Raw genomic sequence first — 12,961 nt, 5'->3', positions numbered from 1 at the left:
TTGTTGGTGGTTTGGTGTCTTGTATATTTTTCCTTTTTCATCCGTGGTCATTATTAACCCCAGATTTAGTTTTTGGACACGGAGCAACTGGATGTGACTTATATTTCCCAAAATAAGTTGGGAAATTTCACATTGCCCAGCTCAGATTAAACTACTGAGTAACAGAATGCTGACGTTTAATAGAATACCACGTGTATTTCATTTAATGAAATGCAGTTGAGATTCAGCAAAAATTAATATATATTGTATATGATATATGTTATATATATTTTATAGTAGATAGATAGGTAGGTAGATCTTATGGGGTATTTAAACTAAAGGGTGAGGACCCAATTGCTATTTAAAAGTATTCTTCAACACCCTGAAGCAGAAGCCCTTAAGAGGTAAAAGCTGGAGCGTGCAGGAGGCCAGGGTACATGGGCAGGGGGCCTGAGAAGAAGTCAGGGATGGCCAGGGCCAGCTTCCACAGAGCCTTGTGGGCCAAAGGAGGGAGTCTGGATTTTCTTCTCAGTGTGTTACGAAGCCCATATGGAGCTTTAAGCAGAGGAGTGACCTGGTCTGTTTTGTGTTTTTTAAAGGTCATTCTGGGGAGCTGAGTGGAGAGCAGATCGGGGCCAGGTAGGGAGAAGGAAGACAAGAGTCAAGAGTGAGAAGCCAACGAGGAGGGCGTTGTAGACATTCAGGAAGGAGGCGATGATGGTTCAGGCTGAGGTATGACAGTGGAGATGGTGAGAATGAGTGTATCTGAGACCAATTTTAGAGACAGAGACAAGTTTAGACAGCACCTGCTGTTGGAACAAGAGTGCAAGGAATCATAGGTGAGTCCCAGGGGTTTGGAGTGAACAGCTGGGTGGAAGCTGATGTCCTTTACGGAGACGGGAGAGGCTGGGGTGGGGGAGTGAGCACAAGATTCAGAGAGGAAACCAAGAGCCTCAGTCCTCACCGTGCCGCTGCTTTGAGCACTTCCATGTGCCCCCTCGAGCTGGCATGAAGGACACACGACGGAGTGGGCACACTTTCAGTCTCTGTGTCTTCCTGCCCCCTCGCTGCCCATCCCCGTCATCCTCCCCAGCTGGTTCCTTCTCCTCTTTCACATTCTAAACGGCAGGGCGACGCAGGGCTCAGTCCTTATCCCCTTCTCTCTTCCATCCACATTCACTTCCTTGGCATTCTCAGCCTGTCTTTTGCTATAAAGATTATCTATCTTCTGATGACTCCCAAATTTATATGCCTCCCTGGACCTCTTTCTCTAGCTTTAGACACATCCAACTACCTGCTCAACATCTCCAATCAAATGTATGGTAAGCATGTCAGAACTAACACATGCACAACTAACTTAGCACTGATACCCATGCCCCCTGCCTCACCCCGAACCCCTGCTTCTCCTGCATTTTTCTTATTTCAGTAAATGCCAACTTCATCCTTTACTGTTCGTCTTTTTTTTCACACCCTACAGCTGAACCGTCAACTAATCCTACTGACTATACCTTCAAGCTGTGTCCAGAATCCCACTAAGTCTCACATCCTCCGCTGCTACCCTGGTTGCACCATCTCTTGCCTGGGTCACTGCGGTGGCCTCCTAACTGGTCTTCTCACTGCTGCTCTTACCTTTCTTTAGCTTTCTCTCAACACAGCAGCCAGAGTAATCCTGTTAGAATATAAATCACTCCTATCATTTCTCTGCTAAAAATCCTGCAGTGGCTGCCTCTCCCTCAGAGTACAAGCCAGTTACTTCCTGGTCCCACATTCTGGTCCTCATTACTCTTCTGATCTCATCTCCTTCCTTTCCTCGCACCCGTGCTCCAGCCCTGTCCTTGGGCGTGCTGAGCATATTCCCCGTGTAGACCCTTCTCATCTGCTGTTTTCTTGGCCTGGAATAGTCTTCTCTCAGTCATCTCCATGGCTACCTCCTTGCCTCTCTGGTCTTTTACAAAGGTCACTTTCTTAACGGGGCCTTCCCTGGCTTTTTATTTAAAACGTCAGCACCCACCCACCCGTTCCTGGCATTCCCCCACTCACCTTACTTTTCTCCATGGCTCACATCTCCTTCTAACATTTCACTTATTTATTGTCTGTCTCTTGCCACTAGGCTGTAAGCTGCATGAGAACAGGAGCTTTGCCTGTTTGTTCCCTGCTGACTTCCCGGTGTCTTGAGCCTTGCCTCCCTCCTGGTAGACGCTTAGCCCATATCTGTAGAATGGGTGAGCTCTAATAGGGGTCGTCTCTTCCCTCTAACTACTTCTTTCTGACTCGTATGGAGCTGTTGTCTTCATTTCTACGTGTGCTTGTCTGTGAAGCTAGTAGGGCATAGTGAAAAAAAGCAGTAGACAGCCCCATGCAAATCAGGCTTCCCACTTGGCTCTCTCATTCAAAAGCTGTGGAACTTGAGACAAGTCACTTCGCCTCTCAGAGTTTCCTTGCTTCCTGCCTGCCTGCCTTCCTTTCTTTCGCTTATGAAATGGCGAAAGCTACCCTGCCCATCACTCAGGGTTGCTGTGAAGGTTCGACAGAATAACGTATGAAGTGCCATGGAGAATAAGAGGCAGTTTTCACTGACCGCAGCATCTGGCCTCGACTCAGTGCCAGAGCTTTACGTATGTGACTGTCTCGTTTAATTCTCACGTAGAATCAGTGAGACACGAGCTTGTACAACTGAACTCATGTCACAGATGAGAAGACTGAGGTGCACCAAGAAATTAAGTGAATTACCTGAGAGCTAGTCAATGGTAAAGCCAGGCTTTGAACCCAAAAGCATTTTTATTCCATGGCCTGAGTTTTCCTCATTGTGTTCTACCGGCACAAGATAAATGTTTCAGTGACCAAATATGGAGTGATTAAAAGGATGTGACCTGAGGTGCAACTTCTGTCTCCAGATGATTTGTTTTCTTGACTGCTAATTAATGTAGCGTTTCCCTTAATGTTATTTTTTTCCCCCTCTTCAACTCAAACAGCAGAAATTCCCGTCTTCCAAAGAAAAAAAGGTATTGTCAGGCATTTTTCTATCTTTCCCTTCCTCCCTCAAAGAATGAAATGCTGTCCTGTGTCCCCGGAGGTTTCTGTCATACAGCCTAACCAAGTCCAGATGGTTTTCTCAAGTTCAGACATCATACTTAGTAAAGTGTGTGTAGTTATCTACAGAAACAAGTTCTGGACTAAATTGCAAACACCCGCTTCCCAGATAACTTATTCCATGCTCTTCTGCCTTGTTTGTGTTATGGCCTGTCTATGCTAATGAACTTGTAAATGTGATTTAATTACTGTTTACCGGAAAAATAGCTGCACACAGATCAGTCTCAGTGGGAGTCTTAGCCAAAATGTTGAGGCAATTTGTTTCTAGGGCAAAAACAGCTAATAAATGAGAAGCACTTTTTAAATGTTGGGAAGGGAGCTTCAGTTCGGTTTTGAAGAAACAGTTTTTTATATATCCTGGGAAATAAATCATTCTTTAAGAGAGTGGATTTAAATATCAAAGTGGCATTTTTTTTCCCAAGGCCTTGCACTCGGTAATTTGCACGGAACCAAAGTATTCTAACAGTGATTTGATTGAATACCACACCAAAGGGCTATCCTCTAAAGAACTCACCAAAAGGAAAACTCAGAATTACTTGTAAATTCCAGAAAATGTTTCGGAGCTCTGTAAATCCATGTATTATGTATTACCTCATGTTTCTGAATTCTTGCCTCGGGCAAATTGCCAACTTAGCAACTAAATGACAGTTTTAAAATTCTAATAGAAACCAGCCTCTCCAACTTTTCTTTTTTTCCTCCAGGAGAAAAAAAAAACGGGACACGAGAGGGAAGTGAAAGTTATTGAAAGGTTCAATTTATAAATTGTTTGTGCTCTGCTTGGAGTTGTAGTTTAATTTTGCTCTTGCATAAAATGGAATTTGCCTGATTCTGCATAAAGGGGCACCTTTGAAAGTAAATAAATTCTCACGGGCAACTGTTGGTCCTGCTAATAGGGAGGAAGCACTGTCACGCTACCCTTCGGGGGATGCCTGCCTCAGAGCCAGAGTGGGCCGGTTCTGCCTTCAGTGAGAACTCAGAAAACAAAAGCAATCAACTTGGCAACTAATAAAGATGTTTGTCATTTCCTGAACTGTGGATATAACAAAGAATTTGAGCAGTGTGAGATGCAAACCCTGCCCTCAGGGTTTATTTTTAGTGGGGGCAGCAGACGGGTACACAGGCAATTCAATCTAAGAGATCCGAAGGCGGGGGGAGGGGGAATTGAGTGAAGGTGGTCAGCAAGTACAAACTTCCAGTTACAGTGTAAGATACATAAGTCCTGGGGATGCAGTGTACAGCATGGTGACTATAGTTAACAATATTGTGTTGTATATTTAAAAGTTACTAAGAGAATAGATCTTAAAAGTTCTCATCAGAAGAAACAAATTCTGTAGCTATGTTAGGTGATGGATGTTAGCTAGACTTATTCTGGTGATCATTTCCCAGTATATACATATATCAGGTCTTATGTCATATACCTCAAACTTATGCGGTGCTCTATGACAATTAGATCTCAATAAAATTAGGCAAAAGAGACCCCAAGACCAAGTCTTAACTACCAAATACGATTAGTGTCTCAAATAACCATATGAAAGCCAGGGCCTCATCTTTGGGGCAGAAAGACTCCTTTTCCAAGAAGGTTATTGCATATTTCCACATTGTAATTATTTATCTGTCTATCAGTCGTTTCTTCATTCATTAACTCACCCAATGTTATTTGTGATGGGCCCTAGAGAGACAAAGTAACTTCAACAAGACTCCATCTCAAGGAGCTCACCCTGCAGTGGGAGGGAGGCAGACATAAACAAACACCACAAAGTGAAAATCTCAAAGAAACTGGGAATCATTATTAAAATGGGGATGTGTTATCTTTTATATATTCTGTGTTTCCAGTACAAGAAAAATGTAAAATATAAGTTCAGAGCCCCTTTATTAAAAGGGATTTATCTTAACCATGCTTAAATCATAAGACTTTGGACATGAGAACTAAGCTCAGATATCACCTCCTCCAAGAAAGCTTCCCTGATAGCACCCATGTCCCCTTTTGGCTTGAGTGTCCTTTCTATGTACTCTTACTGCACCATGTCCATTCCCCTGATACCATGTTTTGAATTTTTATTGTGTTGTCCTCTTACTGCCACTACCACCTCCATAAATACACAACTGGGTACCCCTTAAGGAGGAGGGGACACATCTTACTCTTTGCATTCGCAGCGCTAGAAACATACCTGGTATATGGCACTCGGTTAATGTTGAATAGCTCTGTGAGTGGGAAGATGATAATTACAGGTTTTTTCCCCATCTAATAAAAGTTGCCTTTTATTCCCCACATTATATTGTTTTAAAATATGTAACAAAGGGTATATATTCTTGTTTTTTGAAATGTAAATGTATTAAAATGTAAATATATTAAATGTAAATGTATTAAACATTTATTAATAGCATATTTAGATAAGGGTGCATACAAAAAATCTAGACGGACACACACCGAAATGCTGGTGGTGGTTATCTCTTAAGTGTTAATGTTTGAAATGATGCTCACTTTGTCTTTATGCATCACTTGTTGTTTAACTATTTTACTATGGATGTGCTACTATTATGATAAGAAAATATGAAGTTATGTGTATTTTAAAAAGGAAAATTTGGCCCATTTCATAAGCCACAATCATAGGACATAAACAACTTTATGAAACATCATCTTTACCATCTAACGCAATGTTGACAGTGATTTGACTTCAGATTTAAACAACTGACCAAGCTTGGTGGCATTTAATGGAATTAAATGGGTTTCTATTTTCCTTACTCATGTCTGTGTTTATAATATTCAGAAGGTACTCAAGCACTTTATTTGCAGTTGTCTAAAACGTGCGAAATTATCTCTTTTGCTCGCTCTCTTTTGTTCCTTTCCTTTAATTCTCCCTGCTAATACTTGGATTGGGTGTTAGAACCCCAGTCTTTTTAAAGCCAGGCTTACCCTCTTGCAAATAGATAAGGCAGAACTAAGGAACCAATTAATTCTCTCTCTCTCTTTCTTTCTGTCTCTTTTTCATTATAAATCTCCTGTTTTTAGGGTGGCTCTGTGTAGAAGAAATATCAGTTTTCTGGTCCGTGATAGTGTTCTGCCGTGCATCTTCTGCCTGCCCATCTTTCAACATTTTGTCTGGCTGACCAGAATGTTGGAAAACCCTAGACAATGTTATTGGACTAACAATTTATTTCTTTTTCCCAGAGGAACAATCACAGATTGTAAAATGTGCCTCTAAAGAACAGGTTTAAAAAACTATACATACTATATTCTTTTTTATCTGCAGCTGAATTCTTGCTGCCAAGATGGGGAAACAGAACAGCAAGCTGCGCCCGGAGGTCATGCAGGACTTGCTGGAAAGCACAGATTTTACAGAGCACGAGATCCAGGAATGGTATAAAGGCTTCTTGAGAGACTGCCCCAGTGGACATTTGTCAATGGAGGAGTTTAAGAAAATTTACGGGAACTTTTTCCCTTATGGGGATGCTTCCAAATTTGCAGAGCACGTCTTTCGCACCTTCGATGCCAATGGAGATGGGACAATAGACTTTAGAGAATTTATCATAGCCCTGAGCGTAACGTCAAGGGGGAAGCTGGAGCAAAAGCTGAAATGGGCCTTCAGCATGTATGACCTGGATGGAAATGGCTACATCAGCAAGGCAGAAATGCTCGAGATTGTGCAGGTACGTGGACCTTGCCCTTTACAAAGAGAAGAGTGTGAGTCACAGTAAGAACTGGGAAGTCCACAGTGCAGCTTAGTGGAGAGATTGCAAACGGGTGGTCTGCCTGGGCACTGATTTGGCCTAGCCAGTGTCTTTGAAAATGTGGAACCCATATACAAAACAGGGAGGTTTACACATAAACATGCAGATTGGTTAGTATCTCTTGGAAACTCAGGAGCTGTGGCCACACTGGGCCCACATTCTTGCCTGGCATAGGTGCCCTGGGGCTTTGTGCTGACTCCTCCCTACAGAGGGACATGCACTCTTCAGCTGGTCATGCTCACTGTGGCCACTCCATCTATTCAGTGCAATGACCTGCCTGGACCTAGAGCCTGGAGTGATGTTTAATGGTCAAACTCTGACCTGGGTTCAAATCCTGCCTCTTTCAGTCACTACCTCTGTGACTTTAACCCAAGCGAGCCTCAGTGTCCTTGTCTGTAAAATGGGACTATCAGCAGTGCCCACTGCTGTGGGATTGTTTTAAAATTAGACTGACTCTCCGTGTTCAATGCTTAGCACAGTGCCAGCCTTACAGAAAAGCTCATCATCACTGCCATCACTAATTTCCAACTTTATTAGACCCTTGAATAAAAGTAGGGATCTCTAATCTAGCTTCTATCTCATCAGAGATACAAACAGTGCAGAATCAAGGCCTCCATCATTTTTATAGGAAGCACTCCATTTTATTTCCCCAAATCACTCACCCAGAGTAAATTTCCCAAACAGAGCAGGAAAAGGGGTCGTTTTTCCTTTCACCACCCCCTCTTCTTTGCAAGTCCACACTCAGGCCTTGTCACTGTCCCAAGAAGCTGTGTACCTTTGTGGGAATTCTCACCGTTTGGTTCTAGCTGGTCTGCACCAGGAGAATGCGTATTTGCAGATGCTACAGTCGCTTCAGAGGCGGCGCTGTCTTTTAGGTGTCTGGGCAAATACCTGTTAGAAAGTGATGAGATGGAGGCAGGCTGTGGGCCGGCAGAATCATGCACAAATTAAGGCTCTGTTAAAGCAAGTGAAACTTCAGCTTGATTACAAGTGTCAGCACATAAATTCCTTGCTGAACTTCTGTCCCTCCAAGACTCGGAAATTCAAGCCATTTAATGTAAAATGCAAATTCATGATGTTCACCTGCAAATACTCATAAGTGGTCAGGGTGAAGATCGAGGCTTGTCAGTGAATGGAGGGCGGAACTCCATAAATTCTCTAGTTTTTCTTCTTTATTGTTGCTTTCTGTGGTGTAATTTTGGTATCCACAGAATATTGGTGGTGGTAGCAGACCGGAATCCTTTTGTTTTTCCTGGCATTGGTAGGAAGGATTCTATTGTGGACCCTGTAACACTGAAATACACGGTATTGGTTTCCTCTTGGAAACCAATTGGCTGCTGTAACAAAGGGCCATAAACTTAGTGGCTTAAAACAACACACATTTATTATCTTACAGTTCTGGAGGTCAGACGTCTGAAATCGGTTTCACTGGGCTAAAAGCAAGGGGTCCGCAGCTTGCGTTCTGTCTGGAGGTTTTAGAGGAAAATCTGTTTCCTTGCCCTTCCTACTTTTTGAAACATTCCTTAGCTTGTAGCCCTTTATATCCATCTTCAAAGCCAGCAACAGTGGATTGAGTTCTTCTCACGTTGCCATTCCCCTGGGTATCTCATTCTGCTTCTCCCTTCCACTCATAAAGACCCCTGTGAGTACACTAGGACACGCCAGATAATTCAGAATAATCCCCCCTAGCTCAAGATCCTTAACATAATTACATCTGCAAAGTCCCTTTTACTGTGTAAGGTAACATATTCACAGGTTTCAGGGATTAGGACATGCACATCTTGGGGGGGCCATTATTCAGTCTCCCACGTATGTCCCAACGCAGTTATGTTCCTTTTTCCAAAAAATAATTTTGTGCTATATCAACATCTGGGTGAAAAAGCAAAACCATATGCAGATTTAGAGTCTTACACAAACATTTTCACATTCATGTGTTTGTTTTTTTAAAGTGACAAACTTAGGAACATGATTTAGGTCCAATATTTTATTATTGCATCAAAACCATCTCTCATGAGTCTTAAGCCAGATCACAATTCTGACGTTTCTCCCGTAACGGCAGATCCTCTCCTGGGGCGGGGAGGGGGGGTGGGGGGGAGGGCCCTAATCTCAGCCCCCCGCTGCAAGAGGAAGGAGAATCCTTCCTGCCCCACACAGTTCTCTGTCCCTGAGCCCAGCCAGAGGCAGGTCTGAGCACCCACACCCAGCCCAGCACAGGCTATGTTTCAGGAAGGGGGCAGCGAGCATGTGAGTAGCGTTGCGCATTGAACCACGAGTGCTCAGATGCTCTCTGGGATCTTGGGGGTGAGGGAACATGAACTTAGGGATCCATCAACAGGACCTCAGGGAGAGAATGCAGGAAGAACAGAGAGTGAAACTGACCCCTTCTGTTCTCAGAAAGTAACTAGGACCCTTGAAAGAACACGTTTTAACTACAGGACTGTCATTGGGTAGGAGTACACAATCTGTGTTGCTTTACTCTTATGATTGAATGAAAATCACAGGCTTAGACAAAAATTGATCACCGGGATCCAAAACAAAGATGAAGAGGGAGTCAAGGGAGGAATTGGCATGTGAGAGCGGTTGTCTGAGCAAAGCAGGTCAATATCACCTTGCCCCTCCTTTTTCAATCTCCTTTTCCTTCTTTTCCTCAGGTAAGTTATTTAACCTTTCTGTGCACTGTTCTCATGATTTCTGAACTGGAACCAATCATAGCACCCGCCTCAAGAGTAACCGTAAGGGTTCAACAGTTATTACAAGTAGAGTACCTAGAACAGTGCCTCTCAATGGGTATCCTTCAGTAAATGTTGACTACTATTATTCTATAGACGTTTCTGGAGCTGAGACAGGACGTTTCCCTGCAAAATAAAAGGAGGTCATTTCCCATTCAAAGGACAAAGTAATAGAGGCTCCCGTTAAGTTTTTTTTTTTCATCTTTATTGGAGTATAATTGCTTTACAATGGTGTGTTAGTTTCTGCTTTATAACAAAGTGAATCAGTTATACATACATATGTTCCCATATCTCTTCCCTCTTGCGTCTCCCTCCCTCCCACCCTCCCTATCCCACCCCTCTAGGTGGTCACAAAGCACCGAGCTGATCCCCTGTGCTATGCGGTTGCTTCCCACTAGCTATCTACCTTACGTTTGGTAGTGTATATATGTCCATGCCACTCTCTCACTTCGTCCCAGCTTACCCTTCCCCTCCCCATATCCTCAAGTCCATTCTCTAGTAAGTCTGTGTCTTTATTCCCATCTTACCCCTAGGTTCTTCATGACATTTTTTTTTCTTAGATTCCATATATATGTGTTAGCATATGGTATTTGTCTTTCTCTTTCTGACTTACTTCACTCTGTATGACAGACTCTAGGTCCATCCACCTCACTACAAATAACTCAGTTTCGTTTCTTTTTATGGCTGAGTAATATTCCATTGTATATATGTGCCACATCTTCTTTATCCATTCATCCGATGATGGACACTTAGGTTGCTTCCATCTCCTGGCTATTGTAAATAGAGCTGCAATGAACATTTTGCTACATGATTCTTTTTGAATTATGGTTTTCTCAGGGTATATGCCCAGTAGTGGGATTGCTGGGTCATATGGTAGTTCTATTTGTAGTTTTTTAAGGAACCTCCATACTGTTCTCCATAGTGGCTGTACCAATTCCCATTCCCACCAATAGTGGAAGAGTGTTCCCTTTTCTCCACACCCTCTCCAGCTATTAATGTTTCTAGATTTTTTGATGATGGCCATTCTGACCGGTGTGAGATGACATCTCATTGTAGGTTTCATTTGCATTTCTCTACTGATTAATGATGTTGAGCATTCTTTCATGTGTCTGTTGGCAAACTGTGTATCTTCTTTGGAGAAATGTCTATTTAGGTCTTCTGCCCATTTTTGGATTGCGTTGTTTGTTTTTTTGCTATTGAGCTGCATGAGCTGCTTGTAAATTTTGGAGATTAATCCTTTGTCAGTTGCTTCATTTGCAAATATTTTCTCCCATTCTGAAGGTTGTCTTTTGGTCTTGTTTATGGTTTCCTTTGCTGTGCAAAAGCTTTGAAGTTTCATTAGGTCCCATTTGTTTATTTTTGTTTTTATTTCCATTTCTCTAGGAGGTGGGTCAAAAAGGATCTTGCTGTGATTTATGTCATAGAGTGTTCTGCCTATGTTTTCCTCTAAGAGTTTGATGGTGTCTGGCCTTACATTTAGGTCTTTAATCCATTTTGAGTTTATTTTTGTGTATGGTTTTAGGGAGTGTTCTAATCTCATACTTTTACATGTTGCTGTCCAGTTTTCCCAGCACCACTTATTGAAGAGGCTGTCCTTTCTCCACTGTACATTCCTGCCTCCTTTATCAAAGATAGGGTGACCATATGTGCGTGGGTTTATCTCTGGGCTTTCTATCCTGTTCCAATGATCTATATTTCTGTTTTTGTGCCAGTACCATACTGTCTTGATTACTGTAGCTTTGTAGTATAGTCTGAAGTCAGGGAGCCTGATTCCTCCAGCTCCGTTTCTCGTTCTCAAGATTGCTTTGGCTGTTCGGGGTCTTTTGTGTTTTCATACAAATTGTGAAATTTTTGGTTCTAGTTCCGTGAAAAATGCCAGTGGTAGTTTGATAGGGATTGCATTGAATCTGTAGATTGCTTTGGGTAGTAGAGTCATTTTCACAATGTTGATTCTTCCAATCCAAGAACATGGTAAATCTCTCCATCTATTTGTATCATCTTTAATTTCTTTCATCAGTGTCTTAATAATTTTCTGCATACAGGTCTTTTGTCTCCTTAGGTAGGTTTATTCCTAGATATTTTATTCTTTTTGTTGCAGTGGTAAATGGGAGTGTTTTCTTAATTTCACTTTCAGATTTTTCATCATTAGTGTATAGGAATGCCAGAGATTTCTGTGCATTAATTTTGTATCCTGCACATTTACCAAATTCATTGATTAGCTCTAGTAGTTTTCTGGTAGCATCTTTAGGATTCTCTATGTGTAGTAACATGTCATCTGCAAGCAGTGACAGCTTTACTTCTTCTTTTCTGATTTGGATTCCTTTTATTTCTTTTTCTTCTCTGATTGATGTGGCTAAAACTTCCAAAACTATGTTGAATAAGAGTGGTGAGAGTGGGCAACCTTGTCTTGTTCCTGATCTTAGTGGAAATGCTTTCAGTTTTTCACCATTGAGGACAATGTTGGCTGTGGGTTTGTCATATATGGCCTTTATTATGTTGAGGAAAGTTCCCTCTATGCCTACTTTCTGTTGGGTTTTTATCATAAATGGGTGTTGAATTTTGTCGAAAGCTTTCTCTGCATCTATTGAGATGATCATATGGTTTTTCTCCTTCAGTTTGTTAATATGGTGTATCACGTTGATTGATTTGCGTATATTGAAGAATCCTTGCGTTCCTGGAATAAACCCCACTTGATCATGGTGTATGATCCTTTTAATGTGCTGTTGGATTCTGTTTGCTAGTATTTTGTTGAGGATTTGTCCATCTATGTTCATCAGTGATATTGGCCTGTAGTTTTCTTTCTTTGTGACATCCTTGTCTGGCTTTGGTATCAGGGTGATGGTGGCCTCGTAGAATGAGTTTGGGAGTGTTCCTCCCTCTGCTATATTTTGGAAGAGTTTGAGAAGGATAGGTGTTAGCTCTTCTCTAAATGGTTGATAGAATTCGCCTGTGAAGCCATCTGGTCCTGGGCTTTTGTTTGTTGGAAGATTTTGAATCACAGTTTCAGTTTCAGTGCTTGTGGTTGGTCTGTTCATATTTTCTATTTCTTCCTGATTCAATCTTGGCAGGTTTAGCATCTAAGAATTTGTCCATTTTTTCCAGGTTGTCCATTTTATTGGCATAGAGTTGCTTGTAGTAATCTCTTATGATCTTTTGTATTTCTGCAGTGTCACTTGTTACTTTTCCTTTTTCATTTCTAATTCTATTGATTTGAGTCTTCTCCCTTTTTTTCTTGATGAGTCTGGCTAATGGTTTTATCAATTTTTTTATCTTCTCAAAGAACTAGCTTTTAGTTTTATTGATCTTTGCTATCATTTCCTTTATTTCTTTTTCATTTATTTCTGATCTGATATTTGTGATTTCTTTCCTTCTGCTAACTGTGGGGTTGTTTTGTTCTTCTTTCTCTAATTGCTTTAGGTGCAAAGTTAGGTAGT

At 41.8% G+C, this 12,961-nt stretch overlaps 1 protein-coding gene across 10 annotated transcripts in view; it reads left to right on the top strand.

The window, feature by feature from the left end:
* Positions 1-12,961, top strand: part of NCALD (neurocalcin delta) — a 427,559-nt gene that overhangs the window by 399,552 nt on the left and 15,046 nt on the right. For all 10 annotated transcript variants that reach the window (XM_049700164.1, XM_033438174.2, XM_033438175.2 and 7 more), the window contains one exon: positions 6,321-6,717. In XM_049700164.1, the coding sequence (XP_049556121.1) occupies positions 6,340-6,717 (378 nt within the window). In that variant the 5' untranslated portion in view covers positions 6,321-6,339. The remainder of the gene's footprint in view (positions 1-6,320; positions 6,718-12,961) is intronic.

The sequence above is a fragment of the Orcinus orca genome, chromosome 17, assembly GCF_937001465.1.
Source record: "Orcinus orca chromosome 17, mOrcOrc1.1, whole genome shotgun sequence".
NCBI classification, from domain to species: domain Eukaryota; kingdom Metazoa; phylum Chordata; class Mammalia; order Artiodactyla; family Delphinidae; genus Orcinus; species Orcinus orca.
Note: the sequence above shows the minus strand (reverse complement) of the source record. Positions and strands in the feature narration are given on the sequence as shown.